This window comes from Mirounga angustirostris, unplaced genomic scaffold (assembly GCF_029215605.1).
Source record: "Mirounga angustirostris isolate CCGP_5_RB_7025 unplaced genomic scaffold, mMirAng1.0.hap1 SCAF_8, whole genome shotgun sequence".
In the NCBI taxonomy this organism is placed as follows: Eukaryota; Metazoa; Chordata; class Mammalia; order Carnivora; family Phocidae; genus Mirounga; species Mirounga angustirostris.
Genome location: NW_026991716.1, coordinates 96,870,292 through 96,893,082, shown reverse-complemented (window position 1 = coordinate 96,893,082; position 22,791 = coordinate 96,870,292). Strand labels below are relative to the sequence as shown.

The window sequence follows — 22,791 nt, the reverse complement described above, 5'->3', positions numbered from 1 at the left end:
CCAGGGATCACTACTGGGCATTTACCCAAAAAATACAGAAATGCTAATTCAAAGGGATACAAGCACCCCTATGTTTATAGCAGCATTATCTATAATAGCCAAATTATGGAAGCAGCCCAGGTGTCCATTGATAGGTGCATGGATAAAGAAGATGTGGTTTATATATACAATGGAATATTATTCAACCTTAAAAAAGAATGAAATCTTGGGTGCCTGGATGGCTCAGTTGGTTAAGCAACTGCCTTCGGCTCAGGTCGTGATCCTGGAGTTCCGGGATTGAGTCCCACATCGGGCTCCCTGCTCAGCGGGGAGTCTGCTTCTCCCTCTGACCCTCCCCCCTCTCATGCTCTCTCTATCTCATTCTCTCTCTCAAATAAATAAATAAAATCTTTAAAAAAAAAAAAAGAATGAAATCTTGCCATTTGCAATGACATGGATAGAGCTAGAGAATGTTAAATGATATAAGTCAGTCAGAGAAAGACAAATACCATATGATTTCACTCACAAGTGGAATTTAAGGAACAAAACAAACAAGCAAAGGGGAAAGAAAAGAGAGAGAGAGAGAGAGACAAACCAAGAAACAGACTCTTAACTATAGAGAACAAACTGATGGTTACCAAAGGGGAAGTGGGTGGGGGGATGCGGGATGGGGATTAAGGCGTGCACCTGTTGTGATAAGCACCAGCTGATGTATGGAAGTGTTGAATCACTATATTGTATACCTGGAACTAATATAATACTGCTTGTTAACTCTACTGGAATTAAAATAAAAAATAAATAACAAAAATTTTAGAGTTACTTTTTCATGCATTGCTATAATAATACCCCTCCCTTGAAATGAGAGATCAAGTTTTTTTTTTAAATAACCAGTAAGTTTCATAGTACTGAAAGACATTTGTCATGACAAATGAAAGTCAACAAATTTATAATTACTCATTTTATAAAGAAAATGTGTAACCCTCTTTAAACGTGACAGTATTTTTAGTCATTTGCAAGAAGTAATTTGCAAACGTCAGTGTCTCAAAAATATTTTCACATCATTGCATCTCAAAAGAAAATCATTATAAATATTCTATTATTTAAGTCTTCTCACATGTAAGTCTGTGTAACCAGACGCACATAAACTGCAATAAACCGCAATAGGGCTAAGAGCAAAGAAATGGGTGAGGGGCCATTGCCAGCCTTCAAGTGTGAAACTATGCTCTCAAAGCCTCAGATACCATGTGAAGCCCATGAAAATCTGTCCAAAGGACAAAATGAAGGCCCAGCTCAGTCCATGTATTAAATACTAAAAGTTAATTTTTTTCTCTATTTTAGAGTTTTAAAAATTAGTATAAATGGAAGTTGGAATATTTTCTTTCTTTCCCCTAATATATTATTTTCCATTTCTCAGGAGAATACAGACTCCACTCAAGAGATCACTTTCTGATAAATAGGAACCTTGCCACAATACCTTATTTTTCAAATCCATTCAGTTCTTCTATCTGCAAACTATCTTCCAAAACAAGCAAGCCTGACCAGTAAAATACCTGAGTGTTACAGAATGATTTTGTTCTCGAACATCATATGGTCCAAGTGCATAATCATTTCATGTTTATTTACATACATCCAGTGTTTCCAAATAATGTTCTTTTTCTTATATCTATATTTGCTGATAATTTTTTCAGATTTTTCTCAGGAAACCTTGGAATTATTTTTCAGTATTGCTAATTTTCCTCTTAAAATGAAATGCACTCACATCTGTTAGCCTGTTATAATTTTCAGATGTTTTCAAGATTTTTAAAAGGTCAATAAGGTAAACTTAAAATTTCATTAATTCATCAGGTAAATAAGAAACAGAAGATAGTTGTTTTAAATTGTGAATAAATATTAACACTTTGGAATATTAATGTGAGACCTAACTGCTGATAAGAATGGAGTTGTGATTTTAATTTTATAATAAGAATTTCATGAGACTTCCTTAGTCTTCAGTTTCAATAATAAAGAATACAGTGTTATTCTCAAATTCAGCTAAATTTGCACTTTCATAATAGCGGATATTTGTATCTCATTAACTTCTTCTTTCTTTCCACAGAGTATGTTTTTCAGCTTGGAAATGCGCGATGGTTACCTACATGTGTTCTATGACTTTGGATTTAGCAATGGCCCTGTGCATCTTGAGGACACATCAAAGAGAGCTCATATTAATGATGCAAAATACCATGAGGTATAAATCATTGCAATTTGTGTGGTTTGTTTGTTTTGTTTTACTTGTACTTAGACCTATTGATCTAATCAGATGGTCAAATGACATAGGTGGGAAAGTAATTAAACTGAACACCTGTACTTCTTTTTTTTTTTTAAAGATTTTATTTTTTTATGTATTCACTTGAGAGAGCGAGAATGAGAGAGAGAGAGAGCACATGAGAGGGGGGAGGGTCAGAGGGAGAAGCAGACTCGCCGCCGAGGGGGAGCCCGATGCGGGACTCGATCCCGGGACTCCAGGATCATGACCTGAGCCGAAGGCAGTCGCTTAACCAACTGAGCCACCCAGGCGCCCCAGAACACCTGTACTTCTAAAATCCAACTGAAGGACCCCATCTACTCAACTCCAGGATAACATTTGCTTTAAAAGAATGCATGTTTTTGTCATATTGATGTTTTCTAATAAAAGAGTCACTGAAAGATTCATTTTAATTGCTTCATTGACCAAAAGACTCCTGCTCGGTGTCTTGATTACAACAGCACTCCATAGAATTCTTTTATACATCTGTTGAAAATGCCGGAGTGTGGACACACAGACATTTTTAAATGTATCCTTTGAGCACTACTAAACGTATAAAGAGTTGATAGTAAGCAAATAGAGAATTTCCTTGTAAACCATTTATCCAGAACTTAGAAAATACTAGCACAGATTTCCTTATAAAGAGAGCCCACAAGGAATGCTCTTGAACTTTGAAACAGTTGTACAGCATACTGATAATATACTTCATCTATTTTCATTAACAACTACTTTGAATCTACAATTGAGTAAAATGTATAAAATGCGTATCTTTTAAGTTGAAACAAAATGCAGAGAGTAGGAGGCTATATTTCTCTTTCAGTTCAAACTTCATGGCCTCCATGAGGATGGTCTACAATAGAAGAATATTTTAACTATATTGCTGACTAGCATTTTGGCAGAATCATTAAAGCTTTTCACTGTGTCACTAAAGCAATGACACCTGGTAACATGCAGTCTGGGTCCAAAAGTTCCCTGTTTATGGTTTCTTCCTGAATCCCCTCAAAGGGGCAAAGGAAAACAACTGGTCTCCTGACAAAAATATTTTTTGATCTAGCTCCTTCTACATATGGAAATCCTTCTCCAGAAAATGTGAGCTTCTGGTTGTTTAAGTACGAGTGTTCGTGTCTGTAAGAAAGGCATATCTTATTCCCCATTTTGTGAACAAACAAGCAGAAGAACATGGGGGCCCAGCTGTTATAACCAGAATAATTAAACTATATGTCATCTTCAAAAAGTTGATTATTAAACAATGATCAAGACTTAACTATATATTATGTCTCCTAGATCTCAATCATTTACCACAACGATAAGAAAATGATTTTGGTGGTTGACAGACGACATGTCAAGAGCATGGACAATGAAAAGATGAAGATACCTTTTACAGACATATACATTGGAGGGGCTCCCACAGAAATTTTACAGTCCAGGTAAGCTGTTTTTGTTAAGTAGCTGTTGTTCCTAATGAGGTACTGGGCTGAGTATTCAACATCCAGGAGAGGTCTAGTAAAAGTTTAAGGCACTCCCACTTGCTGCTTCTAGGCATGCACACAGGCGCATGCACACACACTCATGCACGCTCATGACCTCCTTAAATTAGCATCTTCTAGATGAGAGCTACAGGTTTCTTTAATTATTGTATTAATCTTAGAACATAGTCTAAGTCTAATGTGATATTTCTTATCTGTAAGAGGAAAGACAGAGCATGTGTATTGTGTGAAAATGAAACATCGTGTCCCTTTACTTTTATTTCAGTCTTAATTTAAGCTTCTTTGAACTCTCAAATAGCATCTGAGGTTACAAACATTTTTAAGCTTATCCAAGGGGTTGTGAATTATGTATCATTACAGTTTTATTCTCATGTATTTAAAAATTTAACTATCTCTTATTACAATCAAGTCATAGCATCAGACACCCTTGAAACTGAGAGGCAACTTTAGGATATTCCAGCCTGGTCATTCTCAACCCTGGTTCTCTTTAGAATAACCTGGAGAACTTTTATAAATACCATTGCCCATAACCACTCTCCAGAAATTCTAATTGGCCTGGGATGAGGCCCCAACCTCAAACTCCTTTTCCAAATTAGATACCCTCTTAGCTCCTTCAACAACTCCACATGGGACTTTTAACTGTTATGGTTGTCATTCTGTACCCCCAAACTGTTAGTTAGCATGGTCCTCTAGGTGTGATCTTTTTTTATTTTTTTATTGTTATGTTAGTCGCCATACATTACATCATTAGTTTTTGATGTAGAGTTCCATGATTCATTGTTTGTGCATAACACCCGGTGGGTATTAAAGAGGGCACGTTCTGCATAGGTGTGATCTTAATGGAACAGAATATAGTGGGACTGTTACTCCTTAGTTGGGCCAGTGTTCATTTAAAATACATTGAAACCATTTTAATTTGATCAAAACTAACTTCATAGTCATGCAATGATAATATGCTCTTGGTGCCTCCTATATACTAGGCATAATGATAGGTACTGGGATTACAATACTAACCAAAACGTCATCCCTGATTTCAAAGATAAAAGATTTCTTACTTTCCTATTAATCCAGAAGCTCAACATTCACCAGAACATTCCTCTAGCCTTAGTTGATTATAGTGCGTTGCAAAAAAGCCAAGAAGATGAGTCCATGACTTTAATCCAATTCACTTGGGAGTGGATTAGTGGAAGACGGAAGACCTGGATTCAAATCCTAACTTACCACTTGTGACATTTAAAAAAAAAAAAAAAAAAAAAAAAAAAAAAAGATTTTGATGTGTCTTAGTTTCATTTTATAGGTTAAAACATGTGAAGTTGCCAAGGGCTGACCATTTTTGACCTAAAATACATCAGTTCCGTATGGTTCAACCTATTAATCATCTGTAAAAGGGAAATAATAGCCTTTCCTTTTATATCACAGAATTTTTATAAACATGAAACAAGCTAATGTAAGTTAAAGTATCTTGAAAACTATAAAGAAGTAAACAAATTGGCTTGATGCAGAATAAAGCTGTTCTATAGGCAAAGATTAGACATTACTGTGTGCTTATGAAAGAAGGCATGAGAATATGAATAATTACAAAGCTACTAAACATGTCTATAAATAAAATCGAATTTCATATCCCACATATGCAGGGTAACATCGTCATCGTCATCGTATCACTGAAGACTAATTTTTTTTCTAGGACCCTCAGAGCGCACCTTCCCTTAGATGTCAGCTTCAGAGGATGCATGAAGGGTTTCCAGTTCCAAAAGAAAGATTTCAATTTATTAGAGCAGACAGAAACCCTGGGAGTTGGTTATGGATGCCCAGAAGACTCTCTTGTAAGTACCAGTCAATCAAAACACTTTAATAAATAGACACACACACACACAAATAAATAGACATAAAACTTACCATTCTCAAAAGCTGGAAAAGCTTTTTTAGCTTCTCTGTGAGCTTAAGTATACCTTGGACTCCTTTCTGCCACCAGAAAAAAGGAGAAACATTGGGGTGCCTGGGTGGCTCAGTCATTAAGCATCTGCCTTTGGCTCGGGTCATGATCCCAGGGTCTTGGGATCGAGCCCCGCATCGGGCTCCCTGCTCCATGGGAGGCCTGCTTCTCCTTCTCCCTCTGCCTGCCCCTCCCCCTGCTTGTGCTTGCTCTCTCTGTCAAAAAAATAAATAAAACCTTTAAAAAAAAAAAAAAAAGGAGCAACATTAAGCTAAAAAGGCGTGTGGGGCTTCCTCTGTGACTTGTCCATTGGCTTCAGTTTTCAATGGGTGGGGCCTCAAAAGCCCAGAGAGGCAGTGCGGGCATCTTTACTCACTCAGGTGGAGGAAGTGGAGCAGCTAAAACCCCATCAGCTAGAGGCACACAGACGGACCTATTACCATGCCTGAATTTCAGTATAAACCGGAAGTTAAAACATAAACTATTAATATAAAAACCAGTAGACAAGGGCTTTGGTGTGTGAGAAATTGACATTTTAAGCATTTGACAATTATCACAAACACTATATTCACTTTTTTTGCCACGCAGATATCTCGCAGAGCATATTTCAATGGGCAGAGTTTCATTGCTTCAGTTCAGAAAATATCTTTCTTCGATGGCTTCGAAGGAGGTTTTAATTTCCGAACGTTACAGCCAAATGGGTTACTATTCTATTATGCTTCAGGAGTAAGTATTTCTTTTTCCCTATGGGAACTTCTTTGTGGTAATTGTTTTGTCTATTAAAAATACTGTTTAAGCACGTTAAAAGTGATTTTCTATTCAGATTAATTTTGACTCACATGAGCACACACAGAATGCCTCATTTCAGACACTCTATAATTATGTATATTGCATATCAGGAGTTCTGAACCTAGGATTCATAGACCCACCCCTCAGGAGTTCATGGAGAAAATTCAGTGTGTCTGTGGACCTAGGTCAGAAAAAATTAAGATTTTTTTTTTTAATTTTATTTTTCTCAAACTAAAATTTCGCATTTTCTTCGATTACAAATGTCAGCAACAAACCACAGTAATATTTGCAGAACCTGTTACTTTATCATTAATAAAAATCACAGGTATTTTTCATTTCAAATAATAGTTGCCACAGATATCTCAAAATATCATTTTTGCTCATTGCTACTTTTAAATTACAGTAGTTATTAGATCTGTTGAGAGATTTTACAATTTAACACTTGGATAAAGAAGTACATATATTACTATATCACAGATTTATTGTTTTAATATTTTGAAACAGTATCTCAATATAATTGGTTTCCCTTGTATTCCTAGATATTTTGTTTGATGCCTTTTAAAATGTTACTTTTGAAGGGGCCGTGTATATCACCAAACTGCCAAAGGAGTGCATAGCACAAAAAATGTTAAGAACCTCTGTGTACATATACAAATACATATGTGATTTTTTTGTAAAATAATAAAAGGAACATATTTCTCTGTTCTTGGACTGGTTATAGAACACTTGAACTCACCGTCTGAAGATATATTATTTCAAAAATAAAATAAGATATCCAGAGGTTTGGTGACCCCAAGACCCAACTGATTTATCTCTGAAAAGGTCATCACCAATATACACACTGATAGAGCAGGTCATAAAATAAAATGTAAAAGCAGCTCTTACTTTTCATACTTATTACCTTGTATCTGTCACATTTATATTGAATTGAATTTAAATCAGTAGCAACTGTGAGAATTTATCCAAAGCACTTTGTAGGACCTCCACCATCAAACCTGCCTCAGATTACCATCGTTAGTTAAATAACACTTTTGTCCACAAAAAAAGTAATTATGTTGAGGTCAGTGCCCCCATAAGGGAAGAAAGCAAGATTATCAATTTGCCAATATTTTAAACAATCAATAAGCAAATTCAGAAAAAGAACTGTTAACTTGTGCTCTTTTTCTATGTCTCTTCTGCCTCTATAGATGAAAAGTAAAACACCTAAAAAGCCAAACTGGCAAATTAACCCTTGCCTGGTCATCTACCTACATCCCCAAGGAGATTCGAGTATCGCCTTTCCCAGAGGGGAGACTGAAGACAGAATAGCAATGCCCGAGTTAGGGAAGGCGTTAGCCCTGGACAACTCTCAGCATGACAAAATCACCAGAAATCTTCAGTTCTCCATTGAAATGTTCCTAATTTTGTCGACGACACCAATATAAGCAATATTCTGTCGTTGTTATTTTCATAGAAATCATTTCACAGGCAAACTTCCCACACACTGGGTGTTCCTTTAATCAATACCATGAAGTAAACATGTCCATCTTTTGGATCCTTGGCCTTCCAACTTAAAACCCTGTGCTTGAATTTCAGTCGGATGTGTTCTCCATCTCGTTGGATAACGGCACTGTGGTCATGGATGTCAAGGGAATCAAGGTGCGGTCAGCCGATAAGCAGTACAACGACGGGCTGTCCCACTTCATCATTACCTCTGTCACACCCGCAAGGTACAGCTTCTCACTTTATATTCTTCCCACCAGATGCCTTTATTCGTAGGGCATGATTCTGCTAAATGACCATTCTGAATAATAGACTATTGCTTTTCCAGTGCTTAAAAAAAATGGTAGAGAGAACAACCTTCTTTTAAAAAGAAGTTGCTATTAATTTTCAAGAGATAAATCACATATAATTACTTAACAGGAATATAAAGGGTTTTTTCCAAGGCTACAAACCTTCTTGAGGGAAGTGCCTACACATAGTACTTACTGAATGGAGTGCAGTGTTTTGCACATAGAAGGAGATCCTCAAACATTGGTTTCATTTCGATTTTTAATTAAGCAACTGAGAACTCTACATTTAGGACCATATTTTAAAAGCTCTAGCTTTATTTTTTAAATACATAATACTGAATTTCTTTTTCATAAGAAGAAAGATTTCTGGAATAAGAAATAAATTTCTGTTGTAGGCAGCCGCTATTCTTTTTTTTTTTTTAAAGATTTTATTTATTTATTTGAGAGACAGAATGAGATAGAGAGAGCATGAGAGGGGGGAGGGTCAGAGGGAGAAGCAGACTCCCTGCCGAGCAGGGAGCCCGATGCGGGACTCGATCCTGGGACTCCAGGATCATGACCTGAGCCGAAGGCAGTCGCTTAACCAACTGAGCCACCCAGGCGCCCTGTAGGCAGCCGCTATTCTATGTCCACTTTTGTGGAGCCCTCCCATTACAAAAAAACACATTAATCAGCCTTTCTAGACTCCATTTCCAATTATGCTCAAAACCAGTCCATATGCTTGACAATGAAAACAGGCTCCCCAAATGTGATTAAATAATCACCATGAGTTACGTTCTGCTTTTTCCACCAAAAAAAAAAAAAAAAAAATGCTGGTAATTAATCAGCTGAGCTTCTTGTTTTTAGGGGTTTGGAGAGTCTTTTCTGCATATAAAAATATTCACCTGGGGCACCTGGGTGGCTCAGATGGTTAAGCATCTGCCTTCGGCTCAGATCATGGACCCAGGGCCCCTACACAGCGGGGAGCCTGCTTCTCCCTCTCCTTCTACTGCTCCCCCCACTTGTGCTCTCTCGCTCTATCAAATAAATAAAATCTTAAAAAAAATATTCACCTATTTTATCCCGGACCTCATGAAGAGTCCGGCAAATTGTTATCTTTTCACTAGCCAGAATGTTCTATGTCAATTCCATGAGAAAACCTGCAACCTAGAATGGAACTCCAGGTAAAAGATTAGCAGTGTGGTGTGTAAAGAAGCTTTTTCCTTTGCAGATATGAACTGATAGTAGACAAAAGCAGACTTGGGAGTAAGAACCCTACAAAAGGGAAAGTGGAACAGACACAAGCCGGTGAAAGGAAGTTTTACTTCGGTGGCTCACCCATCAGTCCCCAGTATGCTAATTTCACTGGCTGTATAAGTAATGCCTACTTTACCAGGTAGGATATTTTTATTATTCATAAGTCTGCATGATTGATAAAAAAAAATCAAGTCAATAATGAAAATGTTTACATTATTAAAACTGAGAACTGTGAAATTTATGAGAAGCAATAGAGGGTAGTAATTAAAGCTTGCATGTGCTTGAGCAACTGACATACTTAGATTTGTGTGTAGGTTTCGTGCCTTTAAATTTCTGTATGCCCTCTATGAGAGAGGATGGACTGAAAAACAAACTGAGGGTTCTAGAGGGGAGGGGGGTGGGAGGATGGGTTAGCCTGGTGATAGGTATTAAAGAGGGCACGTTCTGCATGGAGCACTGGGTGTTATACGCCAACAATGAATCATGGAACACTACATCAAAAACTAATGATGTAATGTATGGTGATTCACATAACAATAAAAAATTAAAAAAAAAAAAAAAAAACATCTACTCCCTGCATCATCCAAGCCTTGCTGCAGAGACTGGACCATCCTTCAAGACTTCTCCACGGAGACTTACTTTAGGGATCCCATTTTCTTTTCCTCCTGTCTAGCCCCCCTTCTGGAAATATACCATACACCCTGGCCATCAGACAAACCTCTACATGCCTTAATGCAACTGTCTCATTCCAGTTCTGCCTCAAAGAACTCCTGGGCTGGGCATTCCCCAAACTGGGGGCTGGACTTTTGCAAGCACATGAAAGACCCAGAACAGTCCTAACTTCAGAGGTTCACCTGGACTTACCCCCAAATAATCAATTATTCAAATAAAGCAGTTAATAAATAAATAAATAAAAATTTCTGTATGCCCTTGGCTAAGTCAACCTTCGTTTCTTCTCTGCCAAAATGCAGATAATAATAATGCCTGCCTCCTTGTTATGACGATTTAATGAGATAATGTGCATAAAGTACCTGGCATACAGCAAGCTATAAATATTAGATGCAATTATATCTGTACTTACTAATGGTGTAACACAGAGTAACATACCCAAATCCTTGTTAGAGGTTTAAGAAATTCTTCTTAATGCATCACTTTAAACAAAGCCATTAATCTAGGTCCTTAACAAAGACAGTAAATGCTCCCTGAGTACAAGAGCAAGCAAGGGAGAAACTTAATACATATCGAGTAACACGGAGGCGGTACCAATCATCCAGAGTGTGGCGAGGGAAAAGATGTTCGTCTGTCAGAATGGGCTGCTGCCAGGCAAAATTATCCATGAATTGTTAAATGGTCGTGTAAAAGGTTCTCCTTAAGATAGTGGTTGATAGATACAGACCCATCACACACACACACACACAATTTTAATTGCCAAATTCTTCCACTTCCGTAGTTTTCATCATGTAATTCTGAACAACATTTTAAGGGTTTTTTTTTTCCCCTCTGCTACATAGGTTGGATAGAGATGTGGAGGTCGAAGATTTCCAGCGATATTCGGAAAAGGTCCACACTTCTCTTTATGAGTGTCCTATTGAGTCTTCGCCTTTGTTCCTCCTCTACAAAAAAAGGAAGAATTCCTCAAAGCCTAAAACAAGTCAGAATAAAAAGGTAAATGATAATGCTGTGCCAGATTCTCAACTGCCCTCGCATTCCATGCACACATCTAGACACTGATGCTTCATAAAATTCACTCCAGTTTGCAACTGTGTGTACATATGAAAGGTGGGATTCTTCTAGTATCTGATATTGTTGTTTATCAGTTTGGCGTATCAATCTTTATTCCCAAAGAAACAGTTTGAGTCAGCTTTTATTCCATACTGCCCAGTGCTTTTCATGACAATGGTTGAAATTGCTCCATACTCAACCATTTGTATATATAATATGTATTATTTAGTACTGTAATTCTCAGTATCACTTGCTTTTGTGTAACGATCTCGGGCTTCTGTCACAGGCCTGGAAATTATTAAAGTTTCTGATCTCATCCTGTTTTCCCCTCCTTCCTTGACCTTCACTTCAACCATTCATAGGCACGGCTGATCCGTGGCATCAACTAGAGCTGCTCCACCAACAAAATCTTGAGTTCTTAAACTGCATTCCCTGACCACTGTTTTTTTCTCATTCATTTACCTCCAGCACGTACATTAGCGGCCTTCATTACAGATGAAACTTTCAATTCCTTCCCACTCTTTCGGGCTAATCCTCCCCACCCATCTTCCTGGTCCAATTTTAACAAGGCACTGAGATGCCGCTCCTCCCACCCTGATCCAGGCCACCGCCGTCTCCCACCTGAGCCCTGGCAGAGGCTCCCAACGGGCCTCTCGGCTTCCACCAGCTTCTCTGACACTCTGTCCCCTAGGCAACAGCCACATGCTTATACATAGGTCACAATGTGGTACTCCCCTGCTCAAAGCGAACCCCTCACACTGCACTCAGAAGAAAAGCTCCAGTCCCTACGATGTCATAAGAGGCTCTATATTATCCGGGCCCCTTTCCCTCACTCACTCTTCTGCCCACAATAGCACGAGCCATGTGCACTGCTGCCCTAAGATCTTTCTTTCTGCCTGGACCACTCTTCCCCCAAACATCTGCAGGAATGGCTCTTCCTTCCAGGATTGCCCAGCCTTCGAGTGTTCTGTGAGGTCGCCTTAACCCCCTAATTAGTACCACAGCGGCCTCCTGCCCTCCCCCAGTACTACCCATCGCCTTTGCCTTTCCTAGTTGTTCTCTTTTCCATAGCACTTTTCACATTTTAATTTATTATAGACTGTATTTCTTATGTTTGGCATTTACTCTCTATTTCCTCTGCTAGAATTCAAACTCCCTTTTTTTTATTTGCTCACTGATGTGTCCTAAGAGCCTAGAACAATGCACATAATAGGTGTTTAATACGTATTTAGCTATCTGCATCATAGGGTTGTTATAAAGATTAAATGAGTTGATGCATGAAATGCCCTAGAAGCCTGGCATAGAGCAAAACATTCAATGAATATTAGCCGTTAGATCTCTGTAGAACCTTGTGAATGTTTCTGGTGGATCAGTTCCTAAAAGTAGAATTGCTTAGCTTGAGGGAATGTGCATTGTCAATATTGAGGCAATACTCATTTACACTGCTGTGAACAGCATTTGAAAGAACCTATTGTCCCTCACAATTGCTAACACTGGATATGATCAAATTTTTATAATTTTGCCAATCTAATGGACTAGCTACCCAGAAAAATGTGTGGCCGCTGATGTAAATTTTTATCAAGGCCGATTCATAGCAATTTGGGCTTATAATAATTTATTTTCATAGTAACTTCCTAATATTTCATTTTATGTGTATATTTTAATTTATTTAACCATTAATAGACTTTCGGTGCTTTCCAGTTTTCTCCCTTCATGGGTGAAGATCATTATACATTAGTCTTTGATTGCATTGCTGAATAAATCTTTACAAACTATTCTTAGAGATAAACTTAGTGGGTCAGGGCAAACTACTTTCCAAAAAAGGAACTCTGATTTCTACTCCCCCCATGAGTACATAATACCTGTCTTACCACCTATGTTCTAGCCTGGAAATTTTTCATAATTTTTATGTTTTTAAATTTAATTAGGGACATAGTTTCTCATGTGGTGTTTCATGTGATAATGAAGATTTTATATAATAGACATCATTCTGGGGTATCCAGCCAACCACTCCCTTTTTTGAGAATGGATTCCCTACACACAGGGCAAGCCCAGTATTTTAGGTATGTGACCTCATCTACCTGGATATAGATGTTTGGACCAGGGTAGATCATGTGAACTAAGCTGGGCTATCAGATTCCCTTCCTTAGAAACTTAGAACCCAGAGACACTAGACTAGGCTGGTCATTGAATGGAAAACATGTAAGCCTAAGTGCTCTATGTTAATCATGTACAGAGAAAGAAACCTGCTGTGTAGAAAGAGAAAAAGGCAGAAAGCTGTCCTGCAGAGAAAGAAAAATGAAAGCAGTCTGAGAAAAACAAAGCTGAGATACCAGAAACATTTGGAAAAGGAGTGCCTCGATTCTTCCTAGCTTTGCAATTCCTGATTCTTGCCCCTGGTAGAACCCCGCTATACTGTACTATCTTCCCTTGGATTGTGTAAGATACTCCCATATCCTTATAACATATTGCCCTCTTTTGCTTAAGTAGCTCAACTAGTTTGGCTGTTACGTGAAACAAAAGAATCTTACTGCATTGAAACAGACCCCCAGAGGGTGCCTGGGTGGCTCAGTCGGTTAAGCCTCTGCCTTCAGCTCAGGTCATGATCTCAGAGTCCTGGGATCAACTCCTGCTTTGGGCTCCCTGCTCAGCGGGGAGCATGCTTCCCTCTCTCCCTCTACCCCTCCCTCTGCTTGTGCTCACTCTCTCTCTCTCAAATAAATAAATCTTAAAAAAAAGAAAGAAAGAAAAAGAAACAGACCCTCAGAGAAAAAAAATACACTGGTAAAGTCAGAGTCTCGTAGGGTTCAAAATCCCACATATACAGCTATTCTAGGATAGTAAACTGAGTCTCTGTGTTATATGGTAGTGAAGTAATTAAATTATAACTTTTATTATTATTATTATTATTATTATTATTATTATTATTATTATTCAGAGCATATATCCACAGAGGATTTAGAGTGGTTGCCACATATAAATATACCAGAGTTTATTACTTTCTGCAGCACACAAGAGGCATGTCCTAGTCTATGGATTCCCACACGGAAGCAGAGGAAGGCAGGGCTGGTCACCGAGACCTCGTAGTCCAGTAGCCCCCAGCTTTGCTGAGCCCTGCAGTTGATTCACAGTTGCTGTCTTCCCATAGCGAAGTGGATGCGCTGACTGAGAAACAGTGAGATCCTCTCCATAGCAATGGAAAGAAAGAGGAGCCGCCAGAGTTGGGGACTGTCCCTAGCTCCCCACCAATCTGTCACCCCCCCTCCTGAAAAACAAAACCCCATCCTCCAGCAAGTCATCAAAGGTCATTTCTGTCTCGCAACAGCCTGTCTTCCAGTTTGCTATTTACTTGCCTGTTTTTCCAAATCAATTTTCAGTTCCTTAAAAAAAAAGAAACTCACCTTTCACTCACCTTTCTCTTCCCCATCACACACTGCCTGTGGAGGGCATGCAGAAATACTCATTTCCTTCCACATCATTTTTACCTAGTAGGTATTCAATAAATATTTGCTTGGATAAATGAATACAATGACGGGATGATTAGATTTATTTGCATTTACTTTAATTTTGCTTCAAAAATTAAGACTAAGTAACCATGAAATATTAGCCTATAGTCTCACAGCTCTTAATTTTAAAATCAGCAGTGCAATTTTAGGAGCACAAGGTAACTGTTCTATATCCTGTCACATAAAAGTTTACTACTTATCACCAAAAATATTCTTAAATATTTTGAAGGTGTTATTTCTAAGTATGTTAGTAAAAGCCTATATAAATAATAATGGTGTGTTAAAGAAATATTGTTGTCTATGATATGAGGTGTTTGTTTTTTTTTTTAAGATTTTTATTTATTTATTTGAGACAGAGAGAATGAGAGAGACAGAGAGCACATGAGAGGGGAGAGGGTCAGAGGGAGAAGCAGACTCCCCACCGAGCAGGGAGCCCTATGCGGGACTCGATCCAGGGACTCCAGGATCATGACTGAGCCGAAGGCAGTCGCTTAACCAACTGAGCCACCCAGGCGCCCCTGATATGAGGGTTTTATTGATTGATTCCACAGGGTTATTTTATTGTCAATATTACCATTTGTCACCATTGGCTAAGATGTGCATTTAATTTAAATGATAGAACAGTTATCCCTGTGGCTTCAGGTTAGCTCTGCTCTACTATCACAGACTAGAATTTTGGATTTGTTAACATACTGTGTTTTCATTTGTTTGTTTGTTTTTTTAATACTACAGCTCCTGCTGTCATCTGCTTAAGGAAAGAGAGGAGCCTAATATTTCATGAATGGAAAATGCACAAATAATATACACTTTCAGTATTATTTTATTTTTATTTTTATTAATGATAAAGAAATCACAAAGGAACGCTTGCTACTAGTATATCAGTTTTATCCCTTAATATGATTTATTTCCTATTCTTACAGGGAGAGAAAAGTAAAGATGCACCTTCGGGGGATCCTGCCAGCCTGAAGTTCCCAGAGAGGAATGTTCCAAGGGATTCTTACTGCCACCTTTCCAACAGTCCTAGAGCAATAGAGCACGCCTATCAGTATGGAGGGACAGCCAACAGCCGCCAAGAGTTTGAACACTTAAAAGGAGATTTTGGTGAAAAGTAAAGTAACACACTATCCTTCCAGAAACTTTAGGCCATGGCTGGACTTAATTTGCCACATGCCATCTTTTTCCTGTGATCTTTCCTTTCTGTGCCGCTTAATCCTATTATTTTATCACCAAAATAAATGTTAAATAGTCTACGATTCTTACTTTCCAATATATTACATTCTCTGCGACTTTCTTCCCAAAAGTAAGACGCATAAAACAGCAGTCTCCTAGGAGTTTGCTGTATTTTTATCAAAAAGGAAAGGCAATCAAAGAAAGGAACATGGGGCACATTTCAAATGAGTCATCATCTAACCTTGATATTACCTTCCTTCCCCCCATATAAATTGCTTTCGAATTGAAAATGGGGGGCGCCTGGGTGGCTCAGTCAATTGAGCGACTGCCTTCGGCTCAGGTCATGATCCCAGGGTCCTGGGATCGAGCCCCGCATCGGGCTCCCTGCTTGGCGGGAGGCCTGCTTCTCCCTCTCCCACTCCCCCTGCTTGTGTTCCCTCTCTCGCTGTGTTTCTCTCTGTCAAATAAATAAATAAAATCTTAAAAAAAAAAAAAAAAGAAAATGGGGGTGCCTGTGAACCGCTGGAAGGTTAATAAGGACACTAAAAACACAAAAACCACTTGTATCTCAGCTAGCCCTCAAGCTATCCGTAAAACCCAGCACCTCTTCCCAGTATTCTGCAAATCTCCAGGTTACTTAGCACTTTGAAGATTTCTTTTTCTAGTGTTAGCACCCAAATATTCTTATATAGGTCTTATATCTCTTTCAAACATCCGTAGAGTCAGTAAGTGACCTCTAATGCTTTCTAATTTGCTATTTGCCAACAGGCAGTATCAGTATTTTGTATTCACTGGGAAGAATTTAGAGTTAAATCAAACTAGAAATTAGCCTAATAAATGTATCTTATCTATATGGCCTGGAGCTAAGTGCTTAGAAGGTGTTGTTTAATTCCTACACATTCTGATGGCTATTTTTGGCCTGTGATATCTACTGATTAATTTTTCCTGGGAAAGACAAGTTGAACCTGTATTTTAGATAGCACACAAATCATATTGTTTCTATGCAAACTTCTATATGCACATTAATTACGGACTAGTATTTTGTCCTCATGAACAAACTCAGTGCAACCATATTTTCAAAGCAAGACACGTTATGATCCTTAAGTGAAACAATGCTTCCTTAAATGTGGAATGTAGCCCTGCTCTATAAAGAAGTAGGGAAAGATTTACATTTTTGAGTTAGTCATGCTTTCCCAATATTCATGAATAATACTAAGGTATAATGAGAAGTAATGCTGCTTGGGATTCGATAGAATGGCTACTCATTCTTCCTTACACCATGTTGCTGTGGGTAAACTAGAGATAGCCCTCAGTCTCATTTTACGGATAGTAAGCTTTTTCTTTTCCTTTACCAGATCTCAGTTCTCCATTCGTCTGAAAACTCGTTCCTCCCATGGGATGATTTTCTATGTCTCAGATCAAGAAGAGAATGACTTCATGACTCTATTCTTAGCCCACGGCCGTTTGGTTTTCATGTTTAATGTTGGCCACAAGAAACTGAAGATTAGAAGCCAAGAGAAATACAATGATGGATTGTGGCATGATGTGAGTTGAAGGCAGAGAAGAGTATTACCAGCAAATAGTCACAATTGTCAAATGGACTGACATTAATGCCCACCATTGGTCTCTCTAGAAACACCCATTTTAAAATTCTGTTGCCATATGCTCAGAGTTCAATTTTGAGAAAATTTTTTTAATTCCTTATAAAAATCTTGAAGCATATTATTTAAAAAGAGATACAGGCTGCATGTAATTTTTTTTAGTGTAATTATTTTCACCAAAGGGCCAATGGCAAACATAACCTGAAGTTTAATTTCTAACAATTTTTCACTTGTTTTCCCACTGCCTGAGAGTTTCTAAATTTCAACAACAATTGCTGGGTGTCTTTTATAGGCTAAGCCATGGAAGATACAAAGTGAAGAAAAAATCTGTTAGGAAGCTAGGATACCACAGGGAGAATATCTAAATATTGAAGCAAATCAGTGTTACATAATGGAAAGAGTAAGAAACATAAGATGCATTAATCACCATAAATTTAGGAGAGGGAGAAACCAAGTGGGCTGGCCAGCTGCCAAGAACTTCATTGAGAACTCTACTAAATACATGTAAGCTGTATCCAGAAATTAAGCCTGTAGCTTTAAATCAAGCTTTAAAGGAAAAAACAATCTCTTGACCTTCAGAGAAAGGATCAGTTTTTTTAAAGAACTTCTATAGATTTTCCACAGTACTGCAATAGCGAAGTTTGGAGAAGAGGCACCCGAGCCTTCCCCCGAATCTTGGGATGCACTTGACATGGGCTGTTGTCCTTCTCTCCATCCAGGTGATATTTATTCGGGAAAAGAGCAGTGGCCGACTGATCATTGATGGCCTTCGAGTCCTAGAAGAGAGTCTTCCTCCTAGTGGAGCTGCCTGGAACATCAAGGGTCCTATTTATTTGGGAGGTGTGGCTCCTGGAAGGGCCGTGAAAAATGTCCAGGTAAGCCAGGCATGACCAGGTCGAGCCACTGGCTTTTAGAGCCAGAAGACTATTTAATCCAGGACCTCGCTATACCATCAGCAAACTGGCAAGAATAGAACTGTAGTTTCGCTGGATATAGGCTATCAAAGTGAGTATTGCCCCAGGGGATGTCTGTCTGCCCTCTGGCATTACAAAGTCAGGAGGGATCTTTTGATTCTAAGGTAGAGATGAGATGAAACAGTTTCAGAGGTCTAAACTGTCATGAGAAGTTATGTCTCAAGGAGATGCTTATTTGTTCAGCAAGTGCACATGATTTTAGTGTAAAAAATACAAAAAAAATAGAAGAAAGAATGTCATTCCATTATATATCATTGAGTGACAAAAAACTTTGGGGCCATTCTGTAGACTATGATTTCATTTTTGTTTCCTACATACACACACACACACGATTTGTAAATGTGCAAGGAAGTGTAGTTACCCCTGGGGGGAGGGGAGAAGTGGGGGTTATAGTAAAAAGCATGTTACTTTTGTACTTTAAAAGTTAATATTGCACCTTTACAAAAATATTTAGCAATAAAGGGAATGCATCAAAGGACTAAATCTTTCTTAACATAAATATAGATTTGACTTCAGCACGAAAGAACTGATGCATTTCTAAGATTCCCAATATATGTGGATAAAGCAGAAAAAGGGGGAGTGCATATTATAATGAGATTTTAGGCAAGTAGCCCCAATTTCATGACAACTCCTTTAAAAGAAAGGTTTCCAAAGCAGTGTGAAATCAGTTGTCTGAAGAGGCCCAAGTTTCACATCCTGAGGTATGATAAATGTTCAACCACAAGATCAGTTAATGGAGCCAGAAATGCAAACTTTCTGCTGTTTATTTAACCATGGTAGATTTAACGGTTAAGAACTTCGCTAGCCCTCATCAGCATTAGGTGATTTGGGGGCCTGCTGTCATTCTTGAAGGAAAACAAACAAGGATAGTTCTAATATTTAATTTCAAAACCATAGCTGCAACTTATTTGTCATAGTGTATGTAAAAATGTTCATAGCTAATTACTGCGGGCTGACATTATCAAATAGAAAATCCCAGCTTCAAAGAACTCATTAAAGCAGCAACTACCTGGAAAACAACTGACCCTTCAGGCAGCTAGATAAATAAGACAGGGGACTGCGTCCTTTCTCTCAGGACTCGAATCCCTTCGTTTTGTTTCCCTTTGGTGTGCACCCGTGCATGTTGAGAAAATGGATTTTAAGAAATGTCTTCTTCCCTCAGATCAACTCGGTCTACAGTTTCAGTGGCTGTCTCGGCAATCTTCAGCTCAACGGGGCGTCCATCACCTCTGCTTCTCAGACATTCAGCGTGACCCCTTGTTTTGAAGGTCCAATGGAAACAGGGACCTACTTTTCAACAGAAGGAGGATACGTGGTTCTAGGTAACAGTGACTTCTGCACAAAACATGAATCATGAAATAAATACTTCTTTCCTGGGGGTGGCTGACAGGGAAATTGGGCTGAGAGTTAAAATGTCAGAATGCCAAACTCACTCAGCCCTAGAAAATGGCTTCTTTCCAGGGGATCCCCTTTGTCCCCTCCTGCCACGCCCAACCAGGCAGGCGTGCCCATCCCTGTTTGCTTTCCCTGACCAGAGCTTCTCCACAGCTGCCACCCCTCTGGTGTAGATGTAGCCCATCTTGGCCCTTTTAGGATTTCCGGTGCTGCTTGGTGGTCTAATCTGTGTCAGCTCTGAGCCACCCTGCTCTCGTCTTTCTCTGCTCCCTCTTAGAGTGATCCGTTGTCCCTCCCAAAGCAAGTTCCCCTCCCTCCCTTTGCTCTGCTGCCCCATCCTTCAGAAATTGTATTTCTGGACTTGTATTCTCCTTAACTATTACTCTCTCATTCATTCAACCAAGTTTTTATTGTATGCGTCTGGCATGTCAGTCCCTATGCCAAGTAATGGAACATAATAGTTCTAAAAATAAATACACAAAGTCCTAACAGACTATACACAATCACCACCCAAGCCATTCCAACAAATACTCTATAGAGCAAACATTAGGTATGAGGAAGGCATCAGGATTGGAACCCTCAACATCCCCTGAATAAAGACATGACAATGCAGTCAAGCGTAGCTTCCCAAACTGCCCCCATGTCCAATAGAATACCGGAGGTCATCTTTCTTCTCTTTGTCTAGCTCATGATTTTACTTTCCTTTCTCCTCCTTTATCCACAATAAAGCACCTACGCTCCTATCTCTCAGCCTCTCATTGGATTTCAGTGATAAGAACTCAAAGCCTCGGACAGCTTGAAATGCATAGCAACCTGCACAATTTATGTTCTCCATAAACATTAACTAATAGCAGGAAAAATTAAAAAGTGATTGATAAGGAGACATGTCAAGTGAATATTATTAGGATGCCCAGGTTTGCAACGCGGCTCCTGGAGTGAGCACAGCCCTTCTCAGTAAGAATTCATTTTCCGGCATCATGGCAAGAGCCTCTGAAATGCTCTGCGGCATTGGCACCAGTGATCTTTATTAAGACTTAATTTTAAGATACAGATCGGATCAAGTCAGCTCCCTTGCTCAGTGACGGCAAAATAAAGTCTACCTCCCATACTTGAGTAGGCACGCCCTTCCCCTGTGGCCTTCCTCACTCGCGGGCCTCGCTTTGCCCTGGTCCAGCCGTGCTGGCCTCCACAGTGCTCTCCCAATATCCCGGCCTCCACACTCGTGTTCAGACTTCTTCCTCTGCCCAGGTTGCTCTTTTCTCCTCCTTGCTTGTGAAATAGTAAACGGTCCTTCTGGTTGTAATCGGTTTCTCCTCCCCTGAGAAAAGAGGCCACGGCACCTTTTCGGCGTGCTGTCCCCACCCCACGGCCCACCGCTGGAGTGGTGTGCTAGTTATCTCAGACCCTCCCGGAGCTTTCCACCGTGTGTCTGACGTGGGAAATGCCACTTGCGGCTTGTCTATTAAAAAAGGTGTCACGCTTTCAAAAAACGAATATAAAAATGTATAATTACGAAATCACACCACGGTTACAAAATTTAGGCTGCTGCTCTTAAGAGCTAATATTTCTCTCCACAGATGAGTCTTTCAATATTGGACTGAAGTTTGAGATTGCATTTGAAGTCCGTCCCAGAAGCAGTTCCGGAACCCTTGTCCATGGCCACAGTGTCAACGGAGAGTACCTAAATGTTCACATGAAGAAGGGGCAGGTAGTGGGTTAAAAACTGTTTAAGTCTGTCTTCTCTGCCCTTGAATGCTAGGTCGGAAGCATTTTTACTTCACAGAGTTATTCCATCAGTCTTTCCTACCTGGGGGGAGAAAATAATGGGGAAGCTACACATGAAATTTAAATGCAGGCAGTACTTAGATTCAGATTCCTATGTTGAGAATTGATTCGATTAGAGCAAAGAGCCATGAAAATGTGGTAAAGCTAAAAAAAAATCAGTAACAACGGAATTAAAAGGTTTTAATGAAAGAATTGGAAGAAAACATTTTTAAACGAATGAGAGCAGCAAACACATCCAGCTATCAAAATGAACAAACACTAAAGCATCTATCTTTCTATCTATAATATATTTGCATACCAGGTGTATATATATACATATATGCATATACACATATATATTATTTTCAATTGCTAGAAATAAAAAGATTGTTATAATTAAGTACCACTTTCATCCTGAAAAAGTATGACCAAAGAATATTCATTGAAGTGTTCGACTAAATATTATGGAGAATGCAGCATATTTTCATTACTGCCCCTAACTTAATAGAACTGATTTTTATTTGCGTTCTGGTACTCTTAAACCATATAATGATAAAATCCTTATATCGTGCTCACTGTGTGTCAAGTACTATTCTAAATACAGACGGACTCTGTTAGCCCTCCAGTGGCTCTGTGAGGTAGGTTTCACAAGTGAGAAAACAGGCAGGGTGAGGTGATGGGGGCACTGGGATATGAACCCAGGCAGTCTGGCTCCACAGTCCACGCCCCCCACCAATACCTTAACCTGCTTTGTAGAACACATTCAATCCATAAAAATTAAAGGCATTCATTTTATTCTCTTGTTCCTCTCCCCCAGCTTCTCTCCTGTTACTAGCTAGTCTGTCCTCTCTCCTAGGAACAGTTTATTGTCTATAGCCTACCGAAGAGTGACCCCTTGCGTTCACATTGCAAAGCTAATTGTTTGCAGATAAAGCATTGTTTCTCTGCGGTGAATTTAAGAAATCTAGTTTTATCTCTATGAGGAAAAATGAAACTATATAACGTATCCTGTCTTTTTCAGGTCCTAGTGAAAGTCAACAATGGCATCAGAGACTTTTCCACCTCAGTAACGCCCAAGCAGAGTCTCTGTGATGGCAGATGGCACAGAATTACAGGTAAGAAAAATTAGTGTCTTGGGCTTCTTTCATAAAGTGAGCCTACATCCCCACATGTGGAATG

General features: G+C 39.1%; 1 protein-coding gene across 2 annotated transcripts in view; it reads left to right on the top strand.

The window, feature by feature from the left end:
* The window catches only part of LAMA4 (laminin subunit alpha 4), a 150,927-nt gene that overhangs the window by 123,330 nt on the left and 4,806 nt on the right, over positions 1 to 22,791 (top strand). For both annotated transcript variants that reach the window (XM_064598016.1, XM_064598015.1), the window contains exons 24-36: positions 2,075 to 2,206; positions 3,548 to 3,690; positions 5,435 to 5,573; positions 6,272 to 6,409; positions 8,048 to 8,181; positions 9,455 to 9,619; positions 10,992 to 11,145; positions 15,629 to 15,816; positions 17,234 to 17,423; positions 18,199 to 18,354; positions 19,616 to 19,775; positions 21,426 to 21,556; positions 22,634 to 22,727. In XM_064598016.1, coding sequence (XP_064454086.1) covers positions 2,075 to 2,206; positions 3,548 to 3,690; positions 5,435 to 5,573; positions 6,272 to 6,409; positions 8,048 to 8,181; positions 9,455 to 9,619; positions 10,992 to 11,145; positions 15,629 to 15,816; positions 17,234 to 17,423; positions 18,199 to 18,354; positions 19,616 to 19,775; positions 21,426 to 21,556; positions 22,634 to 22,727 — 1,924 coding nt within the window. The remainder of the gene's footprint in view (positions 1 to 2,074; positions 2,207 to 3,547; positions 3,691 to 5,434; positions 5,574 to 6,271; positions 6,410 to 8,047; positions 8,182 to 9,454; positions 9,620 to 10,991; positions 11,146 to 15,628; positions 15,817 to 17,233; positions 17,424 to 18,198; positions 18,355 to 19,615; positions 19,776 to 21,425; positions 21,557 to 22,633; positions 22,728 to 22,791) is intronic.